General features: G+C 36.1%; 1 protein-coding gene across 5 annotated transcripts in view; it reads left to right on the forward strand.

The window, feature by feature from the left end:
* KHDRBS2 (KH RNA binding domain containing, signal transduction associated 2) overlaps positions 1–17,761 on the forward strand; it is a 677,326-nt gene that overhangs the window by 605,556 nt on the left and 54,009 nt on the right. For 3 of the 5 annotated variants that reach the window (XR_004029312.1, XR_004029313.1, XR_004029314.1), the window contains exons 8-9: positions 7,454–7,512; positions 16,094–16,132. Coding sequence is in view for 1 of the 5 variants with exons in the window: in XM_030809415.1 (XP_030665275.1) it covers positions 7,454–7,512 (59 nt within the window). In the remaining 4 variants the exon portion in view is untranslated. The remainder of the gene's footprint in view (positions 1–7,453; positions 7,513–16,093; positions 16,133–17,761) is intronic. The other 2 variants (XR_004029315.1, XM_030809415.1) reach the window with 1 other exon arrangement.

Below are 17,761 nucleotides of genomic sequence, written 5' to 3' on the forward strand. Positions count from 1 at the left end.
ATTGCCAACTATGGTATTTGGGATATGGACTAAGCTTCCATAATAAGGATGTCTCACAATTCAGTGGCTCAAACAAGAGAAAAGTTTTTCTCTCCTACATAATATGCTAGGGCAAGTAGGTGGGCTCTGCTCCATGGCATCATTCACGGATCCAGGCTAGTGAGAAGCCATCATTAACATGAGTCCAAAGTGACTCTAGCCATTGCCATTTCCAGCCAGTTACATGAAAACTGAAAGGAAATAGGGGATAAACAAGTCGTAAAAAATTAGTAACATCACTCTGCACATAGACACTCAAAGGTAAAGGAGACTAGAAAATGTAGTCTTGAGCTGATCAGTATCTCTTATGGAATAAAGGACAGATTGATTGTAGAGGGGAACAACGAGAAGTCTTCTATAGCCCAATGCTCTAGTCATCCACATGTGAGTGATTATCTTTCTTTCTGTTAAAAAAAAAATACCTACTTTCTTCCCAACAAAGAAAATCTAAGTTTCATTCCAATTACTGCAACCAGTCCAAAATCCAGGACCTCTGGAAAATATGCACATCTCCACATTAAGTATTGATGTAGTTCTTTACAATTTGGCAACCTGAAAAATGTTAGATTATCTTTCTTATTCTCAACCTTCTACCCATACAAAACACACAATGTAAAATGATCAAAGGGGAACAGAATAACTGCAATAGAAACTATCATTAGAAAAACAGAAGAAAACACATAAGACTCAATGGGCAATAACAGTTACAAAATCCTGCCAAGAGGTAAAGGCACCTAGAAGCAGCAGTGAAATGTTTTGTTTTGTTTTGTTTTGTTTTGTTTTGTTTTGTTTTGTTTTTTTGGTAAGCGCATCTCGCAACCTCAGTTTTCTTTTCTGGGAATTAAGCCAGATACCCTGGAAGGGTCTTCTTTATCCCAGTGGATAAATGAACTTATCCATGGCTGTATCTTAATCCAGTAAAGTAGAGTATGCCCTCCTTGGGAACTTTACAATTTTTGCACCATGCTTTCTTCTGGTGTATGTTTGGAAGCCTAAGGATTGTTCTAGGAGTCGTATATGGTAGCAAAGTCCAATGGAAAGATGTGAGGACATCTTTGAGCACCATATATTATCTCTTGCTATTGAAATAGAGAAGCAACTAACTTCACTGTATCCTGTTAAGCCTCAAATTTTTGAACCTTCTATCAATTTAAATTATAGAACTAACACAGAAATCAGAAAAAGCCACTCTTAGTAAAGTTCTATTCACTTTTGTTCCATCTTGTAAAATGACCATTCTTATTTGAGCTCTTATACTTTGTAAACCTTTCTAAAAAGTAGCAAGGATCACCAATAGTTGGGCTTTGTTCAGCATTTTTCTCCAGCAAAGTATATCCAGGCCTATAGCCTACTTTCCAAGTTGTCACCGGCAATGGCATAACAAGGGCCATCAGTTTTCCACCCTAAAGTTTTTTTTTTTCTTTGCACCCTCCACCCTCCCACTAAGATAATGCCCTACAGTTTGGGATATAAATGGTAATTCCACATTTCTACATAGTTATTTCTGCATTAATCTACTCTGTTGTAACAGAGGCTCAAAATTCAGTGACTCAAATAATATTTTTAAAATGTATTTTTCTCTTAACAATCCCCGAGGCAAGCAGTAGTGTAAAGTAAGTCTGCTCCATGTGGTCTTTTAGAGGCAGAGGTACCTCCCGTGTTGCAACTCGTGACTTCTTAAGGCACTGTTTTTATTTGCATTGTAGATACTAGACCATCACTTTGAATGCCTTCTACCAACTGAGAAGGTCAATGTGCACAAGCCCAGGATGAGAAGATTATTCTTAAATGGGAAAGGATCTTGATTTCCACTCCCATCTCTGCACATATCTCATGTGTCCTAACTTAGTCACGAGGGCACATCTAGCTGAAAGGGTGGCACATCTAGCTGAAAGGGTGTATTCACTATTAGTGCAGCCATTTGTCCAAGTAAACATTTATCTATGGAAGAAATTAGAAGCTATATTTTAATAATCTAAGGTATAGACTGTGGCAGAGTCCATTTTGATTATTATGCATCATTTTCCATTATCTTCCATTATTTTACAAATATTTAGTATGTTCTGTTCTCCCTTGTTTAGAGTTCCGAAAGTTAAAATTCCCTCTTGCTGTGTATGTATCACTTATGATAGACAATAACTGTGCTTCTTTATCATATTCTCTCCCACTGCTGTTCTTTTTCTCTCTCTTATCTTAATCAATTAAAATAAAAAGTGAGAAACATATTAATGCCACTCGATGCTGTTATAGTGCTACATAGCACACTTTGGGGAACATGATCGGGGCTTACTCACAGAAAATGTATTGATCTAACATTTGAGTCTTTAATCCATCTTGAATTAATTTTTGTATAAGGTGTAAGGAAGGGATCCAGTTTCAGCTTTCTACATATGGCTAGCCAGTTTTCCCAGCACCATTTATTAAATAGGGAATCCTTTCCCCATTTCTTGTTTTTGTCAGGTTTGTCAAAGATCAGATAGTTGTAGCTACGCGGCATCATTTCTGAGGGCTCTGTTCTGTTCCATTGATCTATGTCTCTGTTGTGGTACCAGTACCATGCTGTTTTGGTTACTGTAGCCTTGTAGTAGAGTTTGAAGTCAGGTAGCATGATGCCTCCAGCTTTGTTCTTTTGGCTTAGGATTGACTTGGCGATGCGGGCTCTTTTTGGTTCCATATGAACTTTAAAGTAGTTTTTTCCACTTCTGTGAAGAAAGTCTTTGGTAGCTTGATGGGGATGGCATTGAATCTATAAATTACCTTGGGCAGTATGGCCATTTTCATGATATTGATTCTTCCAACCCATGAGCATGGAATGTTCTTCCATTTGTTTGTATCCTCTTTTATTTCATTGAGCAGTGGTTTGTAGTTCTCCTTGAAGAGGTCCTTCACATCCCTTGTAAGTTGGATTCCTAGGTATTTTATTCTCTTTGAAGCAATTGTGAATGGGAGTTTACTCATGATTTGGCTCTCTGTTTATCTGTGATTGGTGTACAAGAATGCTTGTGATTTTTGTACATTGCTTTTGTATCCTGAGACTTTGCTGAAGTTGCTAATCAGCTTAAGGAGATTTTGGGCTGAGACAATGGGGTTTTCTAGATATAAAATCATGTCATCTGCAAATAGAGACAATTTGACTTCCTCTTTTCCTAATTGAATACCCTTTATTTCCTTCTCCTGCCTGATTGCTCTGGCCAGAACTTCCAGCACTATGTTGAATAGGAGTGGTGAGAGAGGGCATCCCTGTCTTGTGCCAGTTTTCAAAGGGAATGCTTCCAGTTTTTGCCCATTCAGTATGATATTGGCTGTGGGTTTGTCATAGATAGACTTAAATGTTAGACCTAAAACCATTAAAATCCTACAAGAAAACCTAGGCAATACCATTCAGGACATAGGTGTGGGCAAGGACTTCATGTCTAAAACACCAAAAGCAATGGCAACAAAAGCCAAAATTGACAAATGGGATCTCATTAAACTAAAGAGCTTCTGCACAGCTAAAGAAACTACCATCAGAGTGAACAGGCAATCTACAGAATGGGAGAAAATGTTTGCAACCTACTCATCTGACAAAGGGCTAATATCCAGAATCTACAATGAACTCAAACAAATTTACAAGAAAAAAACAAACCCCATCAAAAAGTGGGCAAAGGACATGAACAGACACTTCTCAAAAGAAGACACTTTTGCAGCCAAAAAACACATGAAGAAATGCTCATCATCACTGGCCATCAGAGAAATGCAAATCAAAACCACAGTGAGATACCATCTCACACCAGTTAGAACGGCCATCATTAAAAAGTCAGGAAACAACAGGTGCTGGAGAGGATGTGGAGAAATAGGAACACTTTTACACTGTTGGTGGGACTGTAGACTAGTTCAACCATTGTGGAAGTCAGTGTGGCGATTCCTCAGGGATCTAGAACTAGAAATACCATTTGACCCAGCCATCCCATTACTGGGTATATACCCAAAGGACTATAAATCATGCTGCTATAAAGACACAGGCACACATATGTTTATTGCGGCACTATTCACAATAGCAAAGACTTGGAACCAACCCAAATGTCCAACAACGATAGACTGGATTAAGAAAATGTGGCACATATACACCATGGAATACTATGCAGCCATAAAAAATGATGAATTCATGTCCTTTGTAGGGACATGGATGAAACTGGAAAACATCATTCTCAGTAAACTATCGCAAGGACAAGAAACCAAACACCACATGTTCTCACTCATAGGTAGGAATTGAACAATGAGAACTCATGGACACAGGAAGGGGAACATCACACTCTGGGGACTGTTGTGGGGTTAGGGGAGGGGGGAGGGACAGCATTAGGAGATATACCTAATGCTAAATGATGAGTTAATGGGTGCAGGAAATCAACATGGCACATGGATACATATGTAACAAACCTGCACATTGTGCACATGTACCCTAAAACCTAAAGTATAATAATAAAAGAAAAAAAAAAGAAAAAAAAAGAAAATGTATTGATGATGACAAGGGAAGGAGAAGCTTCCCTCAATGCCAGCATTTTCCTCTATGCTGCTACAAGTGGGACTGCTGCTTGTTAAATTATTTTCTCATGAAGTCCATCTCTTAATCGTTTAAGGAATCAATTTAACAACTCTCAGGAATTTGCTACACCTATATGAGGACTCTGACTTGGGTTGCATCATTTTTATCATGTCAAGTATGTGAAAGAAGAGATACGCATCCAGATTCCAGCCAATGCCATTAACCTTCTACAATGTCAAGTCATTCAAAGGATGGAGATAACACATTACCATAATTTTTTAGACAGTTTGAATGTAAACCTGTTGGGCAGTGAGGGCTGAGCTAGGCAATCATTTTTTCAGCTTCTTTACCCTTATGTTGAAGTTAATGCATTATAAATTGCCTCCAAGGAAGGTAAGGATGACAAAAGTTCTCTCTGCCCCTCTTTTTATCTCTGATATATAGACTTTTCTTTTCTTTTCTGCTTCTTTTTCTTTACTATCAATAAAATCAAAAGTACTTAAAATAATGAGACCTATGGGATTGCTTTGTGGAATAATAATAACCACATTCAGAGAACATCTAATTTTAGGCCCCTCTGTCATTCCTTCCATTCTAACCCTTTGGCATCTATCCCCGACCCTCAGCCCTTATACGATTTGGTTTTTGATATTCAGCCATTGTCTTGATACACTTTTATATACTTAAAATGAATTACTGACCTTGAGATAACTTATAAATTAAGATTTATATGGGGGGGAAATGATTGACATCTAACTTTAAACCAAGAAGTTTATTTGAAGGAAAATATAATGTATCATCAATATTTATAGATCCCTCAGTAAGATTAAAAATATATGAATTAGCCCAATAATAATTAAATTAAATTAATTTTCTCTTTTGCATGTTATTTTTTTTAAATTGTGACGTGGTTTTATTAGGCTATTCAATTAAATGGTGCCTGAGCTTCCTATGAGCAATTTATTCTATTGTCCTATAAATATTCATTGAGCAGCTCTTATGTGCCAAACATTGTTCTAGAAAATCTGCTTGGAACAACGAGAGCAAATGAATAAATGAAATAAATGAGAGACCAATTTTCTATACCCAGAAGTTTATATTCTAGAAGAGGGGAACAGCCAATAAATAAATAGGCAAATGGGTGTTTGTGTGTTTGTTTATATAATATGTATGTTGATGATCAACGAATGCTAAGGTGAGCAAAGCCAGGTAGGTGGGCCCTGGTCTAAATAGATTGATCAGGGAAATCTCTCATAAGTGACATTTGAGTGAGCTCTGAAAGAATGAGAAAAGGGACAATTAGACATTTAGAGAAAGCCTGTTTCAGGTAGGAGAAACAGCAAGTGAAAAAGCCCTGAGGCAGTAATGTGTTTGTAATGTTCAGAGAACATCTAGGAGCTCATGCCCCCTGAGTAGGGCGAGTGAGCAAGGAGAAAGTGTTAGAGCATGAGGTCTGAGAAATACAAGGGGGGACAAATGGTGTAGGCAAAATAAGAATTTTTTATTTTTCTCCTAAAGAATATGGGAAGCTATTTATGAATTTTGAGTAGAGAGCTAATATGATCTAACTTACTTCTACAAGAATGACTTTGACTGCTACATAGATAATAGAAACAGAGCAATCAGGGCCTAGAAACCACTTAGTGAGGACAGCATACTCATTTAAATGAGAGATGGTAATAACTTTAACTCAGTGATAGCTGTGGATATATTTAGACATGTTCAGATTCTGGATATATTTTGCAATTTGAAGTGAATTTGCCATTAGATAGAACATTATGACCAGATGAGACTGCCTAGGGAGTAAGTATGAATAGAAAAGCAAACATTCAACTGAGCCCTGGTGGTCTCCAGGAATAAGTGATTGGAAAAATGAGAAGGTAACCATAGGGAAAAATGAAGAAATGAAGTATACTTGAAGACCCATGAAAGAGGAGATCTCTGAAGCAAGTGAAATATTTGCAGAATCATGAAATAATCAACTGTATTAAATGGTGCTAAAGTAAAATGAACACTAAGTCTTGACTATTGAATGTGAAAATGTTAAGATCTTGTCAAGAGCTGTTTCAGTGGAGCAGTGGAACGACAGCCTGATTGAGTGTCTTCAAATGCCTATGGAGAAGAGTCAGTGAAAAGAGTGAGTAGGTCACTTCTTTTCAAGAAATGGGATAGCTGCTAGAAGGATGGATGAAGGAGAGCTTTTTATGGATAAGAAACACGTAAGACTTTGGCATGCTAGTAGGCATTATGCCTGAAAGGGGGAAGTGGATGCAGCAGGAAACAGTGAGGACAATTGTAAAGGCGTAGCAGAGTGAGTCAGAGAGAGTTTCCTCTGAGTAAGAAATGGAGGAAGAACACCTTTGACCAGTTATTGAAATAGGGAAGCATCTAGCAAAATATCGAGTGAAACAAAATAGCTTATATATTTGGGGAGTGCACAGACATGATGTGAAAGGGATAAAGGGGATTATAAATATAGTTTAGCGTTTCAAAGTGAAAACATGATGCATATTTCTTAAGATAACAGCATTAAAAGCTATACATGATTGGCCAGATTGTCATCTTAGAGAGCACTTTTTCTTGGAAATAGGCCTTTTATAACTCTCTTCTGGACAGATTTTGAAGTGTTATACTTGTGTTTTAGGGAAAATTTGATTTATCAAATTGGTGGATAGAGAGAAAGAAATACTGAGGTGGCATTAAAAAAAATCATAGCACTCCTTGTCAATAACCTGTGTTTTTCTTACTGAAGATTTATTTAGGATTGTGTTTTATGCCTTGAAGTTCCTGGAATATTACCTCAGCACACATTTTGCCTTCAAATTCCATATGAGTTTCTGGGTTGAATTTCCTGGTTATAGTAACATTGATTGCTGTCTAAATTTGTTGCAGTGTGCCTGAATACTATGACTACGGTCATGGAGTAAGTGAGGATGCCTATGACAGCTACGGTAAGACCTTTTCTTTACTAAAACTGTGAAATCGGAGCATCCATCAGTCACTGACAACTCGAAAATTATTTCCATCTTTCTCCCCCTAGTTTTTCCAGAAGTCTAGACTAAATTGATTCATATAATTCCAGGGTGAGCTTTGACTTACACACCTAGTACCAGAAAATTAGACAGATCAATTTTGATCAAAATTTTAAAAGCAATTAATCACAATCATAAATCATTTTCAACAGCAACAGTGATCATTCTGAATAGCGTCTTGTATGTTTCACTGTGTTCATTGTCTGACTCATTGATTTGGCAACAATATTGTGTCTTTTCTGGTGTCCAAAGATCATCAGAGTAACATACATTTAAAATATTTACAAACTTTCAGGGCAGAAATTGTTATTATAAAATAACTCTCAAGTTATTTTTCTAGAATTCATAGCCAAATGATGCTTGGCTCATAAAAATTGATAGTCAATAAGGATGTCAGTCTATAAAATTAATTTATTTAAAAAATATATTCCTTAATTAAAATACCACTTAAGATTAATCATAATTATACTCCATTAAGATCTATTGAATTTCTATGATATATCAATACAATACATCATTTTTGAGACAGTTTGCGATTCTTTAAAATACATATGTGGCCCGGCACGGTGGCTCACCCCTGTAATCCTGGCACTTTGAGAGGCTGAGGTGGGCAGATCACGAGATCAGGAGAGTGAGACCATTGTGGCTAACATGGTGAAACCCCGTCTCTACCAAAAATACAAAACAAATTAGCTGGGCATTGTGGCACATGCCTGTAATCTCAGCTACTCGGGAGGCTGAGGCAAGAGAATAGCTTGAACCAGGGAGTTGGAGGTTGCAGTGAGCCAAGATTGTGCCACCGCACTCCAGCCTGGCAACAGAGCGAGACTCAGTCTCAAAAAATAAATAAATAAATAAATAAATAAATAAATAAATAAATAATAAAATAAAATAAAATACATATACGGCATCACTAGCTGACCACCTTGAAAAATGATACTAATTTAAATATTTATAGTCTTGAATTTTTATTAAAATAATACCAAGGCTGCTTGGCATTGGTGCATGACTGTAGTCCTAGCTACTCCAGAGGCTGAGACAGGAGGATTGCCTCAGCCCAAAAGTTTGAAGCCATAATTGTGCAATGATCATGCCTGCAAATAGCCACTGCACTCCAGCCTAGGCAACATGGTGAGACCTGGTCTCTAACAAAAATAAATAAATTAAATAATACCATGTTCACTTTATTCCTCTCTGTGGGGAAGAGAAAAGGAAACAATGGTTGTTGCTGTGTTTGAGGCTTCATATGATGCTGCATCAGGATGGCGAAGGGCACGTCCTGATGTCGAGAGGAAAGGAAGAAGAGTATCTTCCTTAAGACCAGTCATAAACTGACTAACACAAGGCCAAGCCCAGAAATAGGAGGAGAAAAATAAGCCACCACCACAATTATTGCTAACCATGGGCTGATTAGTTACAGATATTTTGTATTTATTTCTTTAAAGTAAACTGAAATATTAAGTATTTTTATCTCCATTTTTATGAGGAAACCGAGCAACAAAGGTGAAGTCAATGTAAGAGTATGACTATGAAGCTCAGCTTCTGTTCTTATATTCTCATCGGTGGTTGGAATACTATTAATTGCTGCTACCACACATGGAGTACCTATTATGGCTCTGTACTAAGCATTTTATAATGAGGATTAGCAATTGCAGAAGTCATCCTTATAGAAATTATACATCTATCTATTTGTATACTCTAACCTCCATTAGAATCCTCTAGAGAAGGATGGGAAACAGATAAGACTTTGGGATGCACACTTGTATTGTCATCTGCATTTTTCAGGTGAGAAACTAAGACTCAGAGCATTAAGTACCTTGCCTCAGTTCAACAATTTGCCAGTGACAGAACAAGAATGTGAATTCAAGTGTGTCTGATTATTTGGGGGTTGGTTGGTTGGTTTGTTTTGTCAGGAGGTGGGAGCAGGGTTCAGTAGACTTGGTAAAAAGAACAGTATGTGGTACTTTAAAGCTGAGTTTGTTTAAAGGAAAGGCGTTCAGCTTCCTTCCTAAATCCTAAATCATCCTTCCTAAATTTGGATTTCTCAAAATGCTATCACTTGCTATTTCACTATTTTAAGGGGAAGGAGATCTTTTATACTATTTTTCAGGAAAAAAGAAGTAAATAATTAATCCAAAATGAGCACCAGGCTTACTCTCTCCCAAATCTAAGTTTCTCTAGCACTAATCAAATTAACCTAATATTTTGCTGTTATAGGAGATAGAACTATTTTCCAAAACAAATTAACATAATTTCAGAAATTATTTCACAGAAATATAATTGATGAACAAGTCTGCACAGTTCTGGCTCAGTTGGTAAGCTGCCATAGGAAGTACAGCTATAATTTTGTTCCTTATATAATTTCCACTCATTGGAAGGAAGGGGTCAAAGGCATTAGATGGTATGTAATAAAAACACTAGCATCCAAATCCCAGGCTGTCTCCAAAGCCACACCAGGGGGCCAGCCAGGCTGAGGTGTAAGATTGCCTAGCATTTTAGAGCATCCACACCTGGCCCTGCAGCACTCTTTGAGTTCAACACAACAATAAATATATTTCTATTGTTCCAAGCACATTCTTAATCATATAGGAATGAGGCCACATGCCTTGTACAATTGGTTACATAGGATGATCAATGAATAAGACACAAACTGGGCCTTTAATTCATTGAGAATTTGCATATAGGTATCGCTGGTCTCAGAATATGATGATGTACAGGGTGGACATTGTCCCTTCTTGGTTTCTGCTATTTAGTGTTGAGAAACTTACAACTACATATAAAAGATTGCACCAGATTTTAAACCATTTTAAGTAATAATTTTATACAAGTTCAGAGAACATTACTCATTTAACAAGTATTTACTTAATGGCTGACACATGGAAGCCATTGATCTCAGTCTTGGAGATGTAGTGAACAATCTCTTGAAGCTTATGGTCTGATGAGAAGGCATATTATTATTTGTAAGTAGTCATTTTTTGAAAAATCGAACTTTTACTTGCAAAATACAATCATTTTTCACACTTGATACATCAATTTGAGGAAAATCATGCCCATGAGCTTCACAGAATTACATGCACTGAGATCAATGGAAAGGATAAATTTGATGATATCTGGCAGGATCGTTGATGATAAGAGATGAGATTTCTATTTCAGAATTATTTACATTTTGAAATGTCAATACCACGTAATGCTATTGGAAAAAGTGTGTAAATACAAACTCTTGCTTCTCAAGCCTTTTAATGGAGATGCAAGGGCTACGGTCTGGAGGGCCAGGGCTCACCTCTATAATCCCGAGTCTTATATTGTACTTTCTTTGTAGTCTGGTTCTCCTGCTGTAGCAAAGTCTAGAGAGAAGTGATGCATTTTACTTTAGGAGAACTGACTGCCCATAAGCACTAAATTTCATTCTGGGCCAAATTACCACTTACCAACAAGAAATTTTCTGCACATAGAAAGTAGTCAATAAATTCTTCATAATAAAGTAATAAGGAAAATGTAGAAAGGGATTTGACTGTCTGAACAGAATAAGGAAGATATTAATTAGGCAGCGATTTTTACCTAATAACTTGTATTTACCAATTTTACTAACTAAATTTCATTCCTCTTTTTGCACAACCAAAAACTAAAGTACTTGCTATAGATTCATATGGTCATGAGATTTGAATTTTGAGAATCTTCTTGCTCTCATATCCTGTACAGGCAATAGAGCAAGGACAAAGTGCTGGAAGACAAGGAATAGTAAGAGCTCAGCACCATAACCTTGCAGCCCAATTAAATTAATATGCATTCTGTGCACTCAGATTGTGGTATTAGATACTATGTAGTAGGATATTAGGTATTAGGTAGTTGGTGATAAGTTGCTTATAATAAAATATCCAAATAGGCAGATGATAAAGTGTAAACACAGATGATGAGCAGTGATTTGAGGACCCACACAAGTCAAATATCAATTGATTATTTTTATTAATTGTCCATACTTTACATATTAACTATTATCTATTTATAACTTATCTTTAATCAATGGTACACAATCTTTTAAATCAATAATAGTTATTCCAAAATATAAATCTCATATCTCCAGTTATTCGTTCACTTTCATTCTGAATCAGTAACTCCTCTGTGTTACATTGTGGTTGTATCATGGGCACTGATAGTAAATTCCAATGGAATGTCTGTATTTTTACAAAACTAATAGCCTCAATTTTTAGTTTCCTGGCAACCCCCTAGACTTGGAGAGTTATGTGAGGAGTCTCAGAGTCAGCTGTCCCAGGCACCTTCCTCTGCAGCTCACATTGGCAGGAAGAACTGTGGGGGCAGGTGAAGGCACTGGGAGAGGAAGAAGGAATGCTCTCCCAAATGACAGGGTTCTGCATTCCTAAGACTCAGAGATGGAGCTTCTCATTTAGACTTCCTCTAGAAATGATTTGAAATAAGCCAGCAGAAATAAAAATTCAGTCTTTCAGTGGGACACTTCATTCTAAATCTTCATACATTATGTTTTGTGTATGAAAACTGAAATTGTATTTGTCTCCTTGGGGCCTATATTTTATCACTGAAATAATAAATATGTTAACTTTGAGAAAATAATGTATTATTTTAGGTTTTATCACAGTGAAATTATTCAGGATCTTTGCAGATAATTTAATATTAAATATTAAACTATCTTGCTCATTATAATGTAAATATAACATTTAAATATTAAAATTATAAATGAATTTTATTAACATATAATTATCTTGTTTATTATAAATATTAATGTTTAATGCATTGGTATTTATTAAATATTTAATTAATTTTCAATTGGCTGCTATTCACATTTAAATATTACATTTCTGATCACTTGAATTTGTTTTTGGAGCATGAATATTTGACTTACAGGAATTCCAAATCCGTTTCTGCATTTTAAAAATATTTATTAATTTATCAGAATCACTATAATTGTTTCAGATGAGTCAGAATGGCTTATAATTCACTAAGGCTGCCTTTTAAATACAGTGCCTACATTAGCTTGGCTAAGCAATGCTTCACATAAGAAATACTAAGTTCTCTCTGAGACTGATAGCTAAGAATGGACAGCAATATTCTCTTCTCTGAGAAAAGAGCTGTTTATTAAAATATATTTAATGTATGAACTAAAGAGCTAATTATGCATGCACTCTTTAGTGGCATTTTAGATGACAGCTGTGTAGAAGCAAGGAGGATAATATTAATACACTATCTTGAAATGAATGAAAGCAGAAAGAAATTTTGTGCCAGATTCTAGGGCATTTGAGTGCCTCACTTCAAGTCCATTGTGGACTTGAATACACAAGCGTATTCATTTTGTGTTGAGGAGCTGGAATGATTATTTTCCCTGTGTGAAAGTAAGGCCTGCATTGATTAACCTGTGAGAACAGCAAAGGAAAATGAGGTTAACTGGCAGTTGTGGCAGCCATTTAATTCAAGAACAAAGACTGTCTATTTTTAATAGTAAATAGAATATAAATTTGGGAAAATTGACTTACAAATGTAAATGAGATTTCTTAATATTGGCAATAATTTATCAGTCATTTAAAAATAATATATGCAAATTATTTTTTCTGACATTTATTGTATTAAAGTTGTTACATAATAGGTTATGGGGAAAATATGACTGTGCTTTACTTTTCATATAGATTTTTAAACTTTATTTGTAATTAAAAGGAAGAAGGCCTAGTAAACTAATGCTTCTAAAGTATTTTAAAATTCATTTGTGAAATTAATTTAAAAATTAGCTTTCTCTTTTTGCTATTTCAGGGGTTGCCATTAGATTGATATCTAATCCAATTAGCCTTGGTAATAAGTGCAGAGCATGCTGCCTAGGCAGGAAACCGTGAAAAGAGCAGTGCACCACTACATCAATGCTTGTATTGCTTATTTTAGGTTCAAAGTATTTACAGTTTCGATTTTGTTTTGAATAATGCACTCTTGAATCCAAGTTTTAGGTGAGAATGAAATCTGCTTTTGAGTGTTTCAGAGATTATTAACCGTGATTACACATTTTAGGATCACCTGTTGAGCTTTGAAAAAAATACGAACTTTCAGTTTCCACCCCAGACTGGATCCATCATAACCTTTGGAGATGAGAAATAGCCATCAGAATTATTTAAAAGCTTCATGGGTGGTTCCATTGTAAGCTAAGGTTGAGAATAAGTTTTAGATAGCCACATGCGTTGGGGCACATTCGAAGGATCCTATGATCTTAATTGGTGATATCCATTTTTTGATAATTATCTTTATAATTTCTCTTACAGTAATAAGACCAAATTGTACTTGAAGCCCTTTTATTTTTTCCTATCAGTATCTGCTTCTTATGACTACTGAAAAGACGAATGGCCAAACTGTGCCAGTCATTTGCATTTTCGAAGGTGATACATAACTTATATGCAGGCTCCTTTTATAACACTGGGTATTTTGTAATCAAACATTGTGTTAGAGAACCTGATATTTTAAGTCCACTTTATAAAAACTGTAAGTTTAAGTAGTAATAAACATAAGTAACTACCTTTTTGAACAATTGTGTGTTGAACAGTTAAATCTCAACCTTGACTTTTTAAAAAAGTTTACCCAACAGATAGAGTCAACAAAAAATTATAGTCCACATGTGTTTAACAACTCTTTTGTTGAAACAATAAAACAAGCCATAGGAAAGGTGTTTTTTATTTTTGTAATCACTTTCTTTTCTGCTGAGTTAATGGCACAATCATTTTGGCTAAGAGGGAGGGGAGAGTTGAGTGACTTATTGTCGAACTCTTGGGATGAACAGATCATGTACAAGAAAGTATATTCAATAGGATATAGTTTTATATTTAGAATATAGGAAAAAAATGAATTGTTTATAAAGCATAAAGTACAGAATACAAAATATGAACATGGGGAAAAAATTTTGCCCACATGGAAGTATGCCAGCTAAGAAAAAATGTATATCCAGGGATATGCCACCTTAGGGAATCTTTACAGAATTTCCAGAATTTGGGAGATTTTTGTGCTTATTAAAAGAGAGCATGGATAAAAGAAAAAAAGACAAAATATGTTGGTCTAAAATAAATGGGCTACACTTGATTTATCAAGCACCATAATTTATTGAATGATGGCATATTTGCTAAGTATTTTGCACTAGAATATTGATAAATGCTCTGGACTAAAACAGAAGAGGCATTTTAAAAAACTATCACCATCACCAAGGAGTTTGAATTATAGGGATTCTTCCCAACATTGCAAATATATATGTATCTATGTATATCTGTATATATACACGTATATATGACTCACAATCGGTGTCTTCTTGTTTGAACAAATGACTTAACCGTACTGGTACCTTATCAAACCTTTAGTTCGATGGGTAACAAGAGATGCCAGAAAATAAACGAACAAAGACAACAGCTAAAATAGTTAGATCAGTCTCTCTGAAGTTTGCGACTGTCCAGGAAGATCCCAGGAGAAGCTCCCTCATGCTCAGGAGAGTGTAGCAGCAGGTAATAGGCAAATAACTCAAGAGGCTTTTGGTATCCAGAACTTCTGGCACAGATAGGTTCAATCATGGGCCAAGAGCTAAGATTTACACTTCTGAGAAGATTGGAGAGATCAAGCAAAGAGACAAAGGGGATGCCCATAGATAGGCCAAACTTCACAAACTAAGGGCACAGTTTTCCACAAAATTTCCACAAAATTCTACTTCATACAGCACTCACAAGTTTGGGGGACTCCAGGCTATTCTCACTTCTGACCAGCTGGCTACAAATTCAGGGGTTCCCACTGTCTTATCAAGTTTAATAATTTTTCAGAACAACTCAAAGGACCAAGGAAAGTGCTATACTTACAATTATAGTTTTATCATAGCAAAAGCGTACAAATCAAAACCAGTCAAAGAGAGAGATACATATGGCAAGAGCAAATCTGAGAGGATCCCAAATATGAAGGTTCTGACAGCTGCTGGGTCACATTATCCTCCTGGCATGTCACTATGTAATAATAGATAAAAGTATTGCTAACCAGGGAAGCTCACAGGAGTCTCAGTGTCCAGACATTTTATTATGGTTTCCTTGTATAGACATGTTAGATTAAATCATATCAATATCCAGCCTTCTCCACTCCTCAGGTTGGGCTGATATCACATAGGCCAAAGCCCAAACTCTCTAATATTATGGTTAGTCTTCCCGGCATGACCACTGCCATCTTGAATCATCTCCTTAGTATAAACTATAAGGTGTGGTTGAAGGGGCTCACCATGAATAACAAAGACACTCCAATCACTTGGGAAATTTTAGGATTTAGAGCTTACCTCCCAGTAACCAGGGACAAAGACTATCTAAGATCTTTCACAAGTGGTGGGAACCATTTATCAACCTGGAAAAGCAGGGAAAGGCACACTGTGGTATAAACACAGGCACTTAGAGTAGGTCATACGGAAAGATTAACATTTGTAGAGGTGAAAACCTGATTTTCTCTAATTGCTATAACTTTGGCTCATTTCTGTTCTTAGGTAGAAAAATGAAGAATGTAGGGGGAGTAAGACAATCAGGTAACTACAAATTTATTCTCTGTCTATGAAGCTCTGTCACCAAGCCTACCTTCTTCACTGAGTTAAAGGGAGTATTGGAATTCTTTGAGAAGAGAACTATACCATATTACTTTATATCACCATTTTTATTCTCCCTTCTGTTATTCCTCATATTATAAACTCCTTATGTGCATTTCAAAAAGCCTCTAGCTGAATTCCGCAGTCTTTTGAATGATTCAGCATTTTATTTGACAATAATGAGAGTATGTTTTAGACTTTAGTCAGATAATCTTCTACATTGTGCCAAATTATCATTCACCATTTTTTCTGTATCTTCCATTTTGAAAATCCTTTCTCTAGCTAGCTTCTTCATCTCCTTTTTATTTGAATGAGTTATTAACTCCATAGCAATAAGATAGACACACACTTATTTAAAAATATTAAGAACCACTGGCCTGTATCATTCTACAGCTGCAGGATACTATACAGCAGAGTCGAGAATAAAATATGTTTAAATTTTAATGACATATATGATTTTCAATTATTAATGGATGATAATTAGAAATAAAATGGTACAGACTGAGTCAACTTATTAAATACTATAATGTATAGGACAGGGACTAGAACTGAACAGGCAATTTGAAAACACCACCACTACCACCAAGGAGTTTGAATTATGGGGATTCTTTCTAATATTGCAAATCACAGTGGCCTCACCTGGGAAAACAGAAGCTGGTGAAAATTACGCATTACATGCAAAGCTACCTGGAATATTGTTCTTGGCACAGCCTGAAGTTTGTCAGGAATTTTTTTTAACCTTCCTTGAGTTCACGATTAGAATATAGCAGTGATTCAAACCAACTAAGCTTAGGCACAGAAGATAAAATTGTGAAACCAGGTTATAATATGGAAATTAGGTATATACATAAAGTAAACTGGAGATATTAAGCACAATAATATAAAAATACAGAAAAGTTAAAAAAATGGTTTTAAGATTGCAGAAAGGAATCTTTCAACAAGAAAAAGGCAGAACAGTAATGCAAAGGCAGATCATCTGTAAGACTCTGGGAACTACCGTTCAAAAGTGAAGGAATCCATCTGAGGGAAGCCTATGGGTCTGAAAGGAAGATGCAAAATATTTAAATATAATTAATTTATTCAGTAAATGATTACTGAGTGCCTGCCATGTGCATGGTAAGATTTTAGGCTTGAGAATGGAGTTCATAGAAAGGCTAAGTCCTTTGTTACTCTCTAAATGGATTATCCCAAGTGATACATTTTTTCTTCTTCTTTTATTTATTTATTTTTTTTTTTGAAACGGAGTCTCACTCTGTCACCCAGGCTGGAGTGCAGTGGCACAATCTCGGCTCACTGCAAGCTCCACCTCCTGGGTTCATGCCATTCTTCTGCCTCAGCCTCCCGAGTAGCTGGGACTACAGGTGCCCGCCACCACGCCCGGCTAATTTTTTGTATTTTTAGTAGAGACGGGGTTTCACCGTTTTAGCCAGGATGGTCTCGATCTCCTGACCTCGTGATCCACCAGCCTCGGCCTCCCAAAGTGCTGGGATTACAGGCGTGAGCCACCGCGCCCGGCCAATACATTTTTTCTAACAGAGGACATCTAATTAAAAATTTGAAAGAGTGATAAAA

Source organism: Nomascus leucogenys, chromosome 3 (assembly GCF_006542625.1).
Source record: "Nomascus leucogenys isolate Asia chromosome 3, Asia_NLE_v1, whole genome shotgun sequence".
Classification (NCBI taxonomy): domain Eukaryota; kingdom Metazoa; phylum Chordata; class Mammalia; order Primates; family Hylobatidae; genus Nomascus; species Nomascus leucogenys.